The sequence below is a fragment of the Theropithecus gelada genome, chromosome 16 (genome assembly GCF_003255815.1).
Source record: "Theropithecus gelada isolate Dixy chromosome 16, Tgel_1.0, whole genome shotgun sequence".
Classification (NCBI taxonomy): domain Eukaryota; kingdom Metazoa; phylum Chordata; class Mammalia; order Primates; family Cercopithecidae; genus Theropithecus; species Theropithecus gelada.
The window spans coordinates 10,773,838-10,788,927 of NC_037684.1; the positions used below are offsets into that span (position 1 = coordinate 10,773,838).

At 39.8% G+C, this 15,090-nt stretch overlaps 1 protein-coding gene across 4 annotated transcripts in view; it reads left to right on the forward strand.

Annotated features, from left to right (window-relative positions):
• Nucleotides 1–15,090, forward strand: part of ACACA (acetyl-CoA carboxylase alpha) — a 326,928-nt gene that overhangs the window by 162,495 nt on the left and 149,343 nt on the right. For all 4 annotated transcript variants that reach the window (XM_025361321.1, XM_025361319.1, XM_025361320.1 and 1 more), the window contains 9 exons: nt 1,322–1,403; nt 1,797–1,942; nt 2,974–3,124; nt 4,755–4,889; nt 5,248–5,394; nt 6,417–6,605; nt 7,995–8,095; nt 9,471–9,559; nt 14,808–14,932. In XM_025361321.1, coding sequence (XP_025217106.1) covers nt 1,322–1,403; nt 1,797–1,942; nt 2,974–3,124; nt 4,755–4,889; nt 5,248–5,394; nt 6,417–6,605; nt 7,995–8,095; nt 9,471–9,559; nt 14,808–14,932 — 1,165 coding nt within the window. The remainder of the gene's footprint in view (nt 1–1,321; nt 1,404–1,796; nt 1,943–2,973; nt 3,125–4,754; nt 4,890–5,247; nt 5,395–6,416; nt 6,606–7,994; nt 8,096–9,470; nt 9,560–14,807; nt 14,933–15,090) is intronic.

The following is a 15,090-nucleotide window of genomic DNA, read 5'->3' on the forward strand; positions in this document are numbered from 1 at the left end:
TTTTTTTTTTTTTTTTGAGACGGAGTCTCGCTCTGTCGCCCAGGCTGGAGTGCAGTGGCCTCCTCTCAGCTCACTGCAAGCTCCGCCTCCCGGGTTCACGCCATTCTCCGGCCTCAGCCTCCCGAGTAGCTGGGGCTACAGGCGCCCGCCACCTCGCCCGGCTATTTTTTTGTATTTCTTAGTAGAGACGGGGTTTCACCGTGTTAGCCAGGATGGTCTCGATCTCCTGACCTCGTGATCCACCCGTCTCGGCCTCCCAAAGTGCTGGGATTACAGGCTTGAGCCACCGCGCCCGGCCAACAGTATATTTTTTTAAAGTGTTTTTTAGTTCACATCTTCTTAATATCTGTATGTTTTGTTCCACATGTGAAGACATGCGCAGCATCACTAATCATTAAGTAAATAAAGTCAAAACCATGATGAGATATCACCTCACACCCATTAGGATGCCCACTGTCAAAAAACAGAAAACAGCAAGTATTGGCAAGTACATAGAGAAATTGGGACACTTGTGCGCTCTTGATGGGAATGTAAAATGATGCAGCCACTATTGAAAAATGGTATTGCAATTACTGAAAAAATTAAACATAGAATTACCATATGATCTGGTAATACCACTTCTGGGTATTCTGAAAGAATTGAAAGCAGGGTCTGAAAGATACTTGCACAGCCACATTCATAGGAGGATTATTTACAGTAACTAAAAGATGGAAACAACTCAGATGTTGGTTGATGGATGACTGGATAAACAAAATGTGGGATATACATACAATAGAATATTATTCAGCCTTAAAGAGGAAGGAAATTCTGACACATGCTGAAACATAGGTGGATCTTCAGGACATTAGGGTAAGTGAATTAAGCCTGCCACAAAAAGACAAATACTATATGGTTTTACTTATATGCGGTATCAAGAGTAGTCAGACTCATAGAACCAGAAAGTAGAATGATGGTTACCAGGGACTAGGGGGAGGGGGAAATTGGGAGTTGTTAATGGGTGTAGAGTTTCACTTTTGCCAGATGAAAAAGTCCTGCAGGTTGGTTGCAGAACAGTGTTAATATCCCCAACACTATAGAAATGTGCATTTTGTAATGGTTTACCCTAATTTTAAAAAAATTTTTTACCCTAATTTTAAAAAAATCCATTATAAGATTCTTTCATAATTGATGTGATCAATTCCTTACAAATGATTATTGAGGTATTTAGGTTGTTTCTAGTTTTTTGTTGTCCTAGGAAATGCTATAATCAATAATCTTTTAGATTCTCTTATTAACTGTTGGAACTCTGTAGTAAGTGTCTCTCTTGCTGCTGTTCTTTCAGGGGTCAAGTCCTTCCTGCTCATACACTGCTGAATACAGTAGATGTTGAACTTATCTATGAGGGAGTCAAGTATGTACTTAAGGTATGCAGAACCCCATTGGAGTTTGCATCTTACTTTTTAAGCTATCTTTCTTTAGGCTGAGAGGCAAGAGAAAAAATTTGATGTAATGCAGGAATGGGGGTGTTAGTGAAATTACAGTCATTATTTGTGTCAGTGTCCTGAAGCAGCATTTGTTGTTGCCAAGAGATAAAGGAGAGACAGGGAACAACCACAGCTGGGAAAAACAACTAAGGTTGCTGTCTTTGCTTACAGCAGGACTGAGTCATGTCCACAGACACTGATGCAAATAGCATCAGTGCCATGAGTTTTTGTCCTCCTGACAGATCTTTCTTACCTGTAGTTTTGAAGCATTCAAATTTTGTTTGGAGTTGTACCTGGAAGGGACACACTGATCCTCATTCTCATTCCCTACAGGTGACTCGACAGTCCCCCAACTCCTATGTGGTGATCATGAATGGCTCATGTGTAGAAGTAGATGTACATCGGCTGAGTGACGGTGGACTGCTCTTATCCTATGATGGCAGCAGTTATACTACGTACATGAAGGAGGAAGTGGATAGGTAAATGACTGTTTGAGGTCCATTTGCCGGTCATCCTATTAGCCTTTTCTCTTATAAGTTACTAGTTTTTGGGATTTTTCCCAGGCTTTTTTTGGTACTCGTTTGTAGTTTAAAAAAAAAATAGTACATGTACTTAACAAAAATATCAAGAATATAAAAGTGTTTGTAATTAAAAACATGTCTCCCTACCTTTCCAGTGTATGTGGACAATGAAAAATAAGTTCCCCTTTTTATAAGTAACCATTGTTAAAAGTTTCTTATATATTTGAGTAAAAATTTTATATGCATGTACAAGTTACATTCATGTACATACTGTTTTTCTTTAAATACATTCACAAATGTGGCCAGGCGTGGTGGCTCACGCCTGTAATCCCAGCACTTTGGGAGGCCGAGGCGGGTGGATCACCTGAGTTTGGGAGTTCAAGACCAGCCTGGCCAACATGGTGAAACTCTGTCTCTACTAAAAATACAAAATTAGCCAGACATGGTGGCATATGCCTGTAGTCCCAGCTACTCGGGAGGCTGAGGCAGGAGAATCGAATGAACCTGGGAGGCGGAGGTTTCCGCAGGCCGAGATTGCGTCATTGTACTCCAGCTTGGGCAACAAGAGCAAAACTCCATCTCAAAAAAAAAAAAAAAAAAAAAATTCACAAATGTTCAACACCAGTTGTGGTATTATGAGAATGAAATAAATTAATATGCTGAAAATGTGTAGAACATTGTCACAACATAGCTAGTCTTCAAGAAATGTTAGCTATTACATCATCAATATCTTTGTGTTTTTTTAAACTGTGGTACCTGTTATTTTTAATAGCCATGTAGTGTTCCATTATGTGATTATACTATACTTTATTTAATCTAGGAAATTTTTGTTAATTGACATTGTAAACAAAGGTGCAGTGAATGTCATGTGCGAGTGTGTGTGTAATAAAGTTTTCAGGATTTTTTTATTTGAAGGTTGACATTCTCTACCATTCTCCTTTACATCCTGAGGTGCTTTCTTAGCTTACATACTTCCACTTGTCTCCTAGATATCGCATCACAATTGGCAATAAAACCTGTGTGTTTGAGAAGGAAAATGACCCATCAGTGATGCGCTCACCTTCTGCTGGGAAGTTAATCCAGTACATTGTAGAAGATGGAGGTCATGTGTTTGCTGGCCAGTGCTATGCTGAGATTGAGGTCAGTGTGGTGAAAAGACTGTGGGATCATGGGAGGGGAAGGTAGGAAAAGGGTTGGCTGGGATGGACTAGGACCGAAAAGTTACAGAAAGGAGGCTGTGTGCAGTGGCTTGTGCCTGTAATCCCACCCCTTTGGGAGGCTGAGGCAGGAAGATCGCTTGAGGCCAGGAGTTAGAGATTAGCCTGGGCAAGATGATGAGACCCTGTCTCTATGAAAACCTAAAAAATTAGCGGCATACAGTGGCACATACCTGTAGTCCCAGCCACTCTGGCAGCTAAGGTGGGAGGATCCCTTGAGCCCAGGAATTCAAGGCAGCAGTGAATGGTGATTGTACTACTGTACTGGAGTGGTACATACTGGAGTGGTACAATTTGTGGCCTGGGCCACAAATCAAGTCCTTATTTCTAAAAAATTAAAAAAAAAAAAAGGTAACAGATTGGAAATAAGAATGAAAAACATCAGTTGGCTTCATTAGAAGTACGAACCTTAAGATTTTTAAAACACATAAAAACACTTTGGCAAATGAGGAATCTCTAGCTCTAAAAATAGATACTAGGCAATAGCACTTATTGAGTGTTAGGTGTCCTAACTGCTGGCTGTCCAGAGGAAATATGTGGAAGTGGGGCACAAAACAGGCAAGTAATGTCATGTGATTAATTTTAAGAGAGCTAAGCATAGAGTGCAGAGGGTCACCTAACCCAAATCAAGCTAAGCTTGTATGGGAAGATATTCTGAAAGAAGAGACATTTGATCTTCGTTTTGAAAGACAGATAGTAATAGAGCAGGTGAAGAAGGGCAGGGAAGAGTGCTTAAAGTTGAAGGAATAGCATGTACAAAGGCAGAAGCAAGACAGCACAGTGTATTTAGGGAACTGCAGGTATGTGTCGGTGTGGCTTGAGAATAGACTAAGGATTAATGGGGAGGGACAAGCAAAGATGCTAAAGAAGTAATGTGAGATCTTGAATGTGAGGTTATGAAGGATCTTATAAGCTATACTGGTAAGTTTACATTATCCTGGAGGCAGCGGGTAATCTCTGAAGGATTTAAGTGGAAAAGTAGTATGATGATATTTGGGATCTAGAATGATTGCTTTTCGTGACCTTGTGGGAGGTATATAGCAAGTAGGGAGATCTCTTAAGGCGTCTTTGAAGTACTTTGGGCCAGAAATGAAGAAGGCGTAAACTGAAGAGATGGCAAGAGAGGAAGATTTTTGAGAAAGGTTTAGAAGATATGCCTGGCTGGATTGGTAATTGGTAGGTAAGGGAGAAAGAGGAGTGAAGAATGATCCTTAGGTTTTGGCCTGGATGTCTTAGATTGGATTCACTGGTATGAAGAGATTAAATTGTTCCTCACTTTCTAAGTACAAAACAAGTATAATCACAAATTATGCCAAAATGGTTTTAAAAGTTAGAAATGAGAAATGTCAATAACTGTTATTTCTAAAGTGAGGTACTGAGAGATTTTCTAATTGCCTGCCTTGATAGTCCCTAGAAGATGGTGGTAAATTCCCATTTTTTCTGGGTCAAATTAGGTGTGGTCCACTTAGATGCTAAGGGAAAAATTTACCTCTTCTTAGCATTCACCTGTGTAAAGAGAGATAAATCTGAGTCTAATTTATTTTTCACTATAGGTGATGAAGATGGTAATGACCTTAACAGCTGTGGAGTCTGGCTGTATCCATTACGTCAAGCGACCTGGAGCAGCTCTTGACCCTGGCTGTGTACTAGCCAGAATGCAACTGGACAACCCCAGCAAGGTTCAGCAGGTGGGTTAGGAAGATGCTCCAAATTTTGCTCTCTAAGAGCTAAAGAACTTGGTGGTTTGGAGAGAGGCAAGTGATTTCAGTGCTTGGTTTGCCAGTGTTTTCTTTAGCTTTTTTGCCTATTAATCTTATGCCTTGTATTTGTACCTGTAGTATTATGGAACTAAGAGTTTGCAAGAGTTACTGTAATACTAAGATTCCGTAATTTCCTTATGATGTTTCCTCCATTGACTTCCCTTCTGGTAGCTGGGTATGGTAAAATGATGTCTCCATTTTGAATGATAACTCTTAAGTTGTAGTGGTGTGTTTGTACCTTAGATCAAAAGTAGTAGATGACTTGATCTCTTGTTGGGGTTGATAGGCTGAGCTTCACACAGGTAGTCTGCCACGGATCCAGAGCACGGCACTCAGAGGCGAGAAACTGCATCGAGTGTTCCATTATGTCCTGGATAATCTGGTCAACGTAATGAATGGATACTGCCTTCCAGATCCTTTCTTTAGCAGCAAGGTATGAATCACGTCTCCTGGGGAAGGGGTGTACAAATGGGATACCTATTCTCCAAAATAGTTGCAAGTCTCATAATGATTGTTTAAGAGGGAGGAAAAGAAAGCTGTTTGGCCTGGAACTCTTTCACCTTCAGTTGTGGGACTTGAGGTCTTTAAATCCATCCTGTCATGGACTTCACATTTAATGTGATTACTCCTTTTTTTTTTTTTCCCTCCAGACTAAGTCTTGCTCTGTTGCCCAGGCTGGAGTGCAATGGCGCAAACTCAGCTCACTGCAACCTCCACCTCCTGGGTTCAAGCAATTCTCCTGCCTCAACCTCCTGAGTAGTGGGGATTACAGGCACACGCCACCAGGCCCGGCTAATTTTTTTCTTTTTTCTTTTTAATAGAGGCAAGGTTTCACCATGTTGGCCACACTGGTCGTGACCTCCTGACTTTGTGATCTGCCCGCCTCAGCCTCCCAAAGTGCTGGGATTATAGGCGTGAGCCACTGTGCCCAGCCGTGATTACACCTTTTTAAACTGGAGAATAGGGGCAATGTTAGATGCTTACATTGCAATTTCAAAGTACTCTATGATAGTTGGCTCACATCTGTAATCCCACCACTTTGGGAGGCTGAGTTGGAAAGATCACTTGAGGCCAGGAGTTTGAGACCAGCCTGACCAACATAGCGAGACCCCATATCTATTGAAAATTATATAAATTTTATATTGAAAAGAAGTAGTATATGATAGTGAATTCAGATATAGTTTACTCTTGAGCAACACAGGTTTGAACTGTGTGGGTCCACTTATATGTGGATTTTTTCAGCCAAACATGGATCAAAATTATAGTATTGATGGAATATGGAGCCCACAACTTTTTCTATGCATGGGTTCTGTAGGGCTCAAGTATGTGCACATTTTCATATGAGTGTTGGTTCTGGAACCAATTTCCCACGTATACGGAATGACAACTATGTATCTTTTTATTTGGGGGATTGTGTTAACTTTGGGTCCTATTTTACCAATGCTTTCTTTTTAGGTAAAAGACTGGGTAGAGCGATTGATGAAAACCCTCAGAGATCCCTCCCTGCCTCTCCTAGAATTGCAAGATATCATGACTAGCGTGTCTGGCCGCATTCCCCCCAATGTGGAGAAGTCTATCAAGAAGGAAATGGCTCAGTATGCTAGCAACATCACATCAGTCCTCTGTCAGTTTCCCAGTCAGCAGGTATTTATAGGATAACACTATCTTCATTTTTTTCTGGCTACCAATGCCAGAGTTCATATTGTAGGATTCCTTCCTATTTGGATCCTCCTTATTTTTTGGATGTTGTAGTTGTATACTTTTAAGCATTGTATTCCTCACAAAACTGCCTCAGGGTTGCGCCACTGCACTCCAGCCTGGGGGACAGAGCAAGACTCCGTCTCAAAAAAAAAAAAAAAAACTGCCTCAGGGTACAAAGCCAACAGTGAAAGTACTGTATGTGAAGTATAAAGTATCTGTAGTTATGAGAAAAGCACACTTGGATCATGTATACCATATAGCTTTTTTCCTGGGGCTATTCCCTAATTCCCTAATTAGAGGTATCTTCATGAATTGAAAGTAGAGTGATATTAGTTGATTGATTGATTGATTGATTTAGAGACGGAGTCTAGCTCTGTTTCCAGGCTGGAGTGCAGTGGCGTGATCTCAGCTCACTGCAACCTCTGCCTCCTGGGTTCAAGCAATTCTCCTGCCTCAGCCTCCTGAGTAGCTAGGATTACAGGCACGCGCTGCCATGCCAGCTAATTTTTGCATTTTTAATTGCCATGGGGTTTCACCACGTTGGCCAGGATGGTCTCGATCTGACCTCGTGATCCGCCCACCTTGGCCTCCCAAAGTGCTGGGATTACAGGTGTAAGCCACTGTGCCCAGCTGTTTATTTATTTATTTTTGAGACAGGGTCTCACCCTGTCACCCAGACTGGAGTGCAGTGGTGCAATCATATGGCTCGCTGTAGCCTTGACCCCAGTAGGCCCAATGGCTCATCCTACCTCAGCCTCCCAAGTAGCTGGGACTACAGATGTGCACCACTATGCCCAGCTAATATTTTAAAAAATTTTATAGAGATGGGGGTCTTGTTACGTTGCCCAGGTTGGTATTGAACTCCTGGGCTCAACCTTTCCTCCCTCCTTGGCCTCCCAAAGTGCTGAGGTTACAGGTGTGAGCCACCATGCATGGCCTATTTGTAGTTTTATTTTTAGAGACATTCTTACTACCTTGGCAACATCTTTACTCTTTACCCATAAAGCAGAAGTACGTGTAGGGAGCATAAGTAGATAAGTGGGGAGTGAAGTTTGGATCTTGACCTTGAACAGATCTTGGTAAGATGATAGTTTTTGTAATGTAGTCATTAATTCATCTGGGAAAGGTTGACAAGGGATGACATCTGCTTGCTTATTTAGCATGATCCTCTATATAAACTCTGCCCAGTAACTTCCAGCTACTGCCAACATGTGAGAGATAGGAATTGGCATGTTATAGCAAGAAGATTCCTACTGGTCATGCTATAGAGGCTGATGCTTTGGGGCATTTTGTTGGGTTGGGCCTCATTTTTTTCCCTTTTTTATACCTTAGATTGCCAACATCCTAGATAGCCATGCAGCTACATTGAACCGGAAATCTGAACGGGAGGTCTTCTTTATGAATACTCAGAGCATTGTTCAGCTGGTACAGAGGTAGTAACTTGTAACTCCAGATTCCCAGACCTGTCCATGCTCATGTCTTCCTTTCTTTTAAGTGGTCACAAAGAGATTTACCTCAGATTGACTTCAAGAAATTAAAAAGCACCTTATATCTTAGAAAGTACCTTGTATCTTCTAAATATCTTAGAATTGTGAGCTAACTCTTATGCTCAATATTTCTGACTTCTTAATATTCTACATTTTTTTCTGTCAATTATTTATTATTATTATTATTATTTGTGACAGGGTCTCACTCTGTTGCCCCGGCTGGAGTGCAGTGGCTCAATAATGGCTCACTGCAGCCTCAACCTCCCGAAGCTCAGGTGATCCTCCTGTTTCAACCCCTTGGAATAGCTGGGACTACAGCTGTGCACCACCACGACCAGCTAATTTTTATATTTTTGGAAGAGGTGGGGTTTTGCACGTTACCCAGGCTCATCTCAAGCTCTTGGGCTCAAATGATCCACCTGCCTCAGCCTCCCAAACTGTTGGGATTACAGGCATGAGCCACTGCATCCAGTTTGTCAATTAATAAGGCACAGAAATTTTGTTGTTTTCTTTTTCCTTGCCATTTTGATGAAGCTCCTAATTCTTCTTCTGTCAGAGGGCCCAGTACGACATTTTTTATTCTTATGGAACCTATTGTATTAGGTTGGTGCAAAAGTAATTGTGGTTGTTGCTATTAATACTGAAGGGATATTCACAGAGCATTTTTATTTATTTATTTATTTATTAGAGACAGGGTCTCACACTGTCACCCAGGTTGTAGTACAGTCGCACAGTCTCAGCTCACTGCAACCTCTGCCTCCTAGACCAAGCAATCCTCCCACCTCAGCCTCTTGAGTAGCTGGGACTACAGGCACACGCTACCATGCTTGGCTAATTTTTTTGTATTTTTTGTAGATAAGAGGTTTTGCCATGTTGCCTAGGCTGGTCTGGAGCCCGTAGACTCAAGTGATCCTCCTGCCTTGGCCTCCCAAAAGGGGTCTGGGATTACAGATGTGAGCTACGGCGCCCGACCTCACAGAACACTTTTAACTTTAAGATACTTATAAATTTTTCAGATATCTCAGCCATTTCATGAGTATGGTAATAATTTCTACTTAGCAGTAGGAACTGAGTCAAGGTGTTGGTAGAGGGGGCTATGCAGGGTGTTGTTGTCTTTTCTTTATTAAAAAAGGTCTTGTCTATAGTGAGATTTCTTTTAGGCTTAGAATTTAAGTTAATTTTGTAGTTCATTTTAGGCTGTTCTTTATTCAGAGGGAAAGCAGTTCAGTGGAATGTCATGGAGGTAAATTTGGCCTTTGGGTTTATTACTTAATAGTGTTGGATTGTCAGGGTTTTCAGTGGAGGCCTTCTATTTGCCTAGGTACCGAAGTGGCATCCGAGGCCACATGAAGGCTGTGGTGATGGATCTGCTCCGGCAGTACCTGCGAGTAGAGACACAATTCCAGAATGGTAAGCCTCTTCCTGAGGACTCTCTAGCCCAGAAAGCCTTGATTCTGATAACTAACCCAAACTATCCATATAGGACTGTGTAAGAGCTAAGCCCCCTCCTGTCAACAACACTTCCATTAATAAACAGTCTCCTATCACCACTCTCTTAAAAACTAAACCTCTGTATCCACTAGCACTAAAGACAGAACAACGAAACACAGCTTGATGAAATTAGGAATCCAGTGTGCTTCTGAGAAAGGGCTGAAGTACTTTTTCTAATAGAGACTACCATTCCTGTTGATACCTTTTTGACCTTGTATAGTGTAAGTTGGTTGAGTCATCACAGGCTGAAATTGAGAAACCCATATCTGAAGAGCTTGATTCTTGGCAGCTAATCCATGAATTGAACCGGAGGCATCTAGGAAGAGCAAGTTCAGATTTTCCAGTACTTTTTAGTATATCTTTTAGGTGGACTTTATCCCTGGCTTTCTCTGAAGAGCTTCACTAAATGATATATTGTCTCTAAGTGTGAAATAACCTTGGTTAAAATTTTAAAGCTGTGTACTGCTGACATTGCTTCTTGCCACAAGATGGCAGTGAAACATCATAGAATTTGAAACATCTAAAATTTGAAATTTTCCTTTATCTGCTCCTTTTCACTTCCTTTAAAAGCAGCCTGTGCCACTCATGACTAGCAAAAATCCTCATGTAGATATTAGCAAACCGCATGCAGTAACATACAAAATAATACATAACAACCAAGTTGGCTTTATCCCACTCATGCAAGGTTGATCAGTTTGGGGAAAGTCAATTAATATAATTTATCATGAAATAGATGAAAGGAGGAAAAACATGCTCATTATCTCAAGATAACAGGGTGTAGAGAGGGAGCATTTGACAGAATTTAACATCCATTCATGACAAACTCTTGGAAACTAGGAGTGAAATGGAACTTTTAAAATCTTGTAAAAGGGACCCACAAAAAAATCTGCAGGATACATCATGCATTATGGTGAAACGCTGAAAACATTATCTTTAAGATTAGGAATAAGACAAGGATGCCTGCTGCCACTACTTCTATTCAGCATCATAGTGGATGTCCTAGCCAGTGCAGTAAGACAAGGCAAAGAATTAAAGGTAAGAGCTAGAAAATAGTAAAGCAATATATCTGCTATTATTAAATATGTAGGGTGTCTTTTTAGAAAGCCTCAAAGGATTCACAGATTTATTATTAAGTTATTAAAAAAACATTTAAAATAACAGGCTAGATGTAGTGGCTCACGCTTGTCATCTTAGCACTTTGGGAGGCAAGGACAGGAGGATTGCTTGAGACCAGGAATTTGAGACCAACCTGGGCATCATAGTGAGACTCCATCTCTCCAAGAAATTAAAAACCATTAGCCAGGCATGGTGGCACATGCCTATAGTCCTACCTACTCAAGAGACTGAAATAAGAGGATTGCCTGAGCCCAGGGTTTCAAGGGTGTGGTGGGCTATGATTGCACCACTGCACTCAGCCCAGGCAACGCAGCAAGACCCTGTCTCTAAATAATTAATTAGTTGATAAAATAGCCACCAAAAAGATGAAATACGAGTAAATCTAACAAAAAACATGCAAGCCTCTTTTCGAGAAAATTATAATCAAGAAGATTGTAATAGTAAAGAAGATTTAAATAAATTATCAAGGTCTTAAATTGGAATGTACACTATTAGGTGCTGATTCTTCCTAAATTCATCTGTAGATTGACATTTCAATAAAAATTCTGTTAGCGTATTTGTAATGCTAATTATAAAATTTCCATAAAAGACAAGTCTCACAATAATCAAGATACTTCCAAAGAAATACAAGGTGAAAAGATTTGCCTAATCAGAAAAGAAGATTTAATATAAAGCCATATTAATTAAGAAATTGTGAGATAGGTATAGGGATAGATTTATAGATCAGTGGAACATAATGACCCAGAAACAGATCCACCCATATATGAAAACTTATTTTATGATAGAGGAAGCATTGTAGATCATGAGGAAAGGACAGATTTTTTTTTTCAATAAATGATACCAGCGTAATGGGTTATTCATTAAAAAAAAAAAAAAAAAGGAAAGAAAGAAATGGAATCCCTATCTTATGCACAAAAATCAGTTCTCAATAAAATAAAGACTTAAATATGTACTAAAAAGGTGAAGCTATTAAATGGTTAGGAGAATATCATTATAATCTCAGGATAGGAAGATTTTGTTGTATAAGACGTAGCAAGTACAAACTACAAAAGAAAAGATTTATTACTTAAACTCCACTCAAGAACTTCTGTTCATCAAAATACATCATAAGGAGACTGAAAAGTCTGTAATCCTAGCACTTTTGGAGGCCAGTGCTGGCAGATTGCTTGAGCCCAGAAGTTTGAGATCAGCCTGGACAACATAGCAAGACCCCATCTCTAAAAAAATACACAAAAATTAGCCAGGTGTGGTGGTGTGTGCCTGTAGTCCTAGCTTCTTGGGAGGCTCAGGTTGGAGGATCACCTGAGCCTGAGGAGGTCGAGGCTGCAGTGAGCCGTGATCACATCACTGCAGTCCAGCCCCAGTGACAGAGCAGGACCCTGTCTCCAAAAAAAGAGAGACTGAAAATATAAGCTACAAAGTGTGAGAAGATATTTACAAAATCTATACCTAAAAAAGAATTAGAAGTATCTAGAGAACTGGTATGAATCATCAAGTTAAAGACATCCTAATAGAAAAATGGGCAAAAGATATAGAAAGATATTTACAGAAGAGAAAGTACAAAGAATTCATCAACTTACACAAAGATGCTCAATCCCATTAGTAATTAGAGACATACGAACCAAAACCACAATGGGAGTGGCAAAAATTTAAAAGTCACATCATCATCTTCATTGCTTCTGTACATGGAAGTACAAATTGGTATACCACTTTGGGTAACAGTTGGTCAGTACCTAATAAAGTTGAACATATTTGTATTCTTTAACCTAGTAATTTTACTCCTAGAAAATATACTCTAGAGAAACTATTACATGTGTTTACTAGGAGACATATATAGGACTATTTGTGACAGCACTGTTCATAATCTCAAAAAAGACAAGAAACAATCTAAATATACATAGATAGAGTAGATCATTGCAGTCTAGTATATTCCTACCATGGTTGACTATGCAGCAGTGAAAATGGATGCACCAAGGCATACACTGAACAAAAGGATGAATCTCAAAAATACAATGTTATGGAAAATAAATGGTACAGTCATTCCATTTTTTTTAGGTTCAAAAACCAGGAAAATTAAGCTGTACATACATTGGTGATAAAAGTTAAGAAAAGCAAAAGAATAATTAACATAAAATTCAGCTTAGTAGTTGTTTTTGAGGAGGGGTACACAGGGGTCTTCAAAAATACTAAAGATGTTCTATTAAAATTTAATAGCTTTAAAATAACCCATGGGTGTTTATTTCAATTGATACATATATTCTATATATTCTTCTGTATATATATTTCATAATTAAACTGTTTTGTGTGTGTGTGTTCTTCTTTTTTTTCTTTGAGATGGAGTCTTATTCTGACACCCAAGCTGGAGTGCAGGGGCACAATCTCTGCTCATTGCAACTTCCGCCTCCTGGGTTCCAGCAATTCTCCTGCCTCAGCCTCCTGTGTAGCTAGGATTATAGGTGTGTACCATCACGCCTGGCTAATTTTTGTATTTTTAGTAGAGACGGGGTTTTACCCTGTTGGCCAGGCTGGTCTCAAATGCCTGACCTCAAGTGATCCACCCGCCTTGGCTGCCCAAAGTGCTGGGATTACAGGGGTGAGCCACTGCACCCAGCCAACTAAACATTTTTTAAAAAGAGTGTCTTGGTGTGCAGGATCTTCAAAGTAAAAAAAAAAAAAAAAAAAAAAATCATTGTTTTCTTTCTGTTAATGTCTTCCCTCACCCTGGGTGAATGTGTTCCTTTTATTTCCCCTGGTCCTATTGCCAAAGTTTATTTGTGTTGTCACTTCAAAGCTAAGTCTTGGTAGAGAAAAATATTAATACAGAACAGCTAATTTTTAAACAGCTTCCCTTTTGGTCTAAATGTGTCTTTTATGAAATTGGCAGCTCTCTCAATATTGTAGTCCATTGTTTTTCAAATATAGTTTTATTTGGAAAAAAGTTGCTTATGTCAACCTCTAATATTTAGAATAGTTAAAAGCCTGGTTACACTGGTCCAATGTACTCAGTATTCTAGGAAACCACGGTAATGCAGTTTGAATGCCACTGTTCTGGTTTGTAACTTAACGTGGAATCTGAACTGAGGTGATAATCCTTTACTGTTTTCGTGATTTCATAAAATTCTGACCCTTGAGCATATTCAAACACTAATTCCTCTTTCCTTGGAAATTTAGTTCTGAGGTAAGCTGTTTTCTAAAGAACTGAATATTACTTATATCCCATGGCAGATATCACTACAGTGTACCAGAGGCTTATGCTTCTGTTGTAAAACATAGCTTTCCTACTCAGAACTAACCTGCCCCTGGTGGCCTTATGGAAGGCAAGTGAAGATATGCATAACTTTAGTCTCCCTATAGACCTTTTGACTTAATGCACGGTTCTCTTTGATCTATACCTTGGGTTGGATTTGGCGTTCCTAGGCATTGCTTAGCTGTTTCAAGGACTAACAGAAGAAAATATTGATTCCAGGGGTAGTAGCCACACTTCTCATGGATATTGCTAAGTTTGATGTGGTTTTATTTTTTGAGCTAAAACTGTTCCTACTGGTTAGGGTAAACTGTTTTCTGCAACATGGAATCAGAATCTCAGGCTCTGGGGGAGACCTTAAAGATCATCAAGTTTAATGATATTTACATTTCTTTTTAAACAGCAGAAATTTCTCTTCTAAAGAAATCATGACAGAGTTTAGAGTAAGACTGGGGTTGGAGTTATTCCCAATCTTTCAGTCTTTGAGGCATACCCACCTCCCCAATTTTTAAAAAATTTAATAAAATTGAGGCCCAGAGAAGTGAAATGATTTGCCCAGGAGCACACAGTAAATTGCTAACGGAGCTAGGCCTTGAACCCAGATCTTATATCCAAATTGCCTAACTCCTAGTCCGGTGTTCTTTTACTAAATCACATTGCCAGTTTCTGTACAAATCCATCCAAGAAAATCCTTACGATGTTTCTTCTTACTGCTCATCTCATAAATTATAGACAGTACAAAACAAATAGCATGTAAATGTGAACATTTATACATGGGTGAGAACCAGTTCTTTTCATGGCGTGCAGGTCACTATGACAAATGTGTATTCGCCCTCCGGGAAGAGAATAAAAGTGACATGAACACTGTACTGAACTACATCTTCTCTCACGCTCAAGTCACCAAGAAGAATCTTCTGGTCACAATGCTTATCGTGAGTACCATTTTTCAGAACTCGTAAGGACTGTCGATGATATGCAAAAAGTATTTTTTCCTTCTGATGGCTGTGGTCAGAGAAAAAAACTACTGCCTTTTATAATTATGGGATGAGTGGGACTTGAGCTGTAGACTAACAGTTTCTCACATCTACCT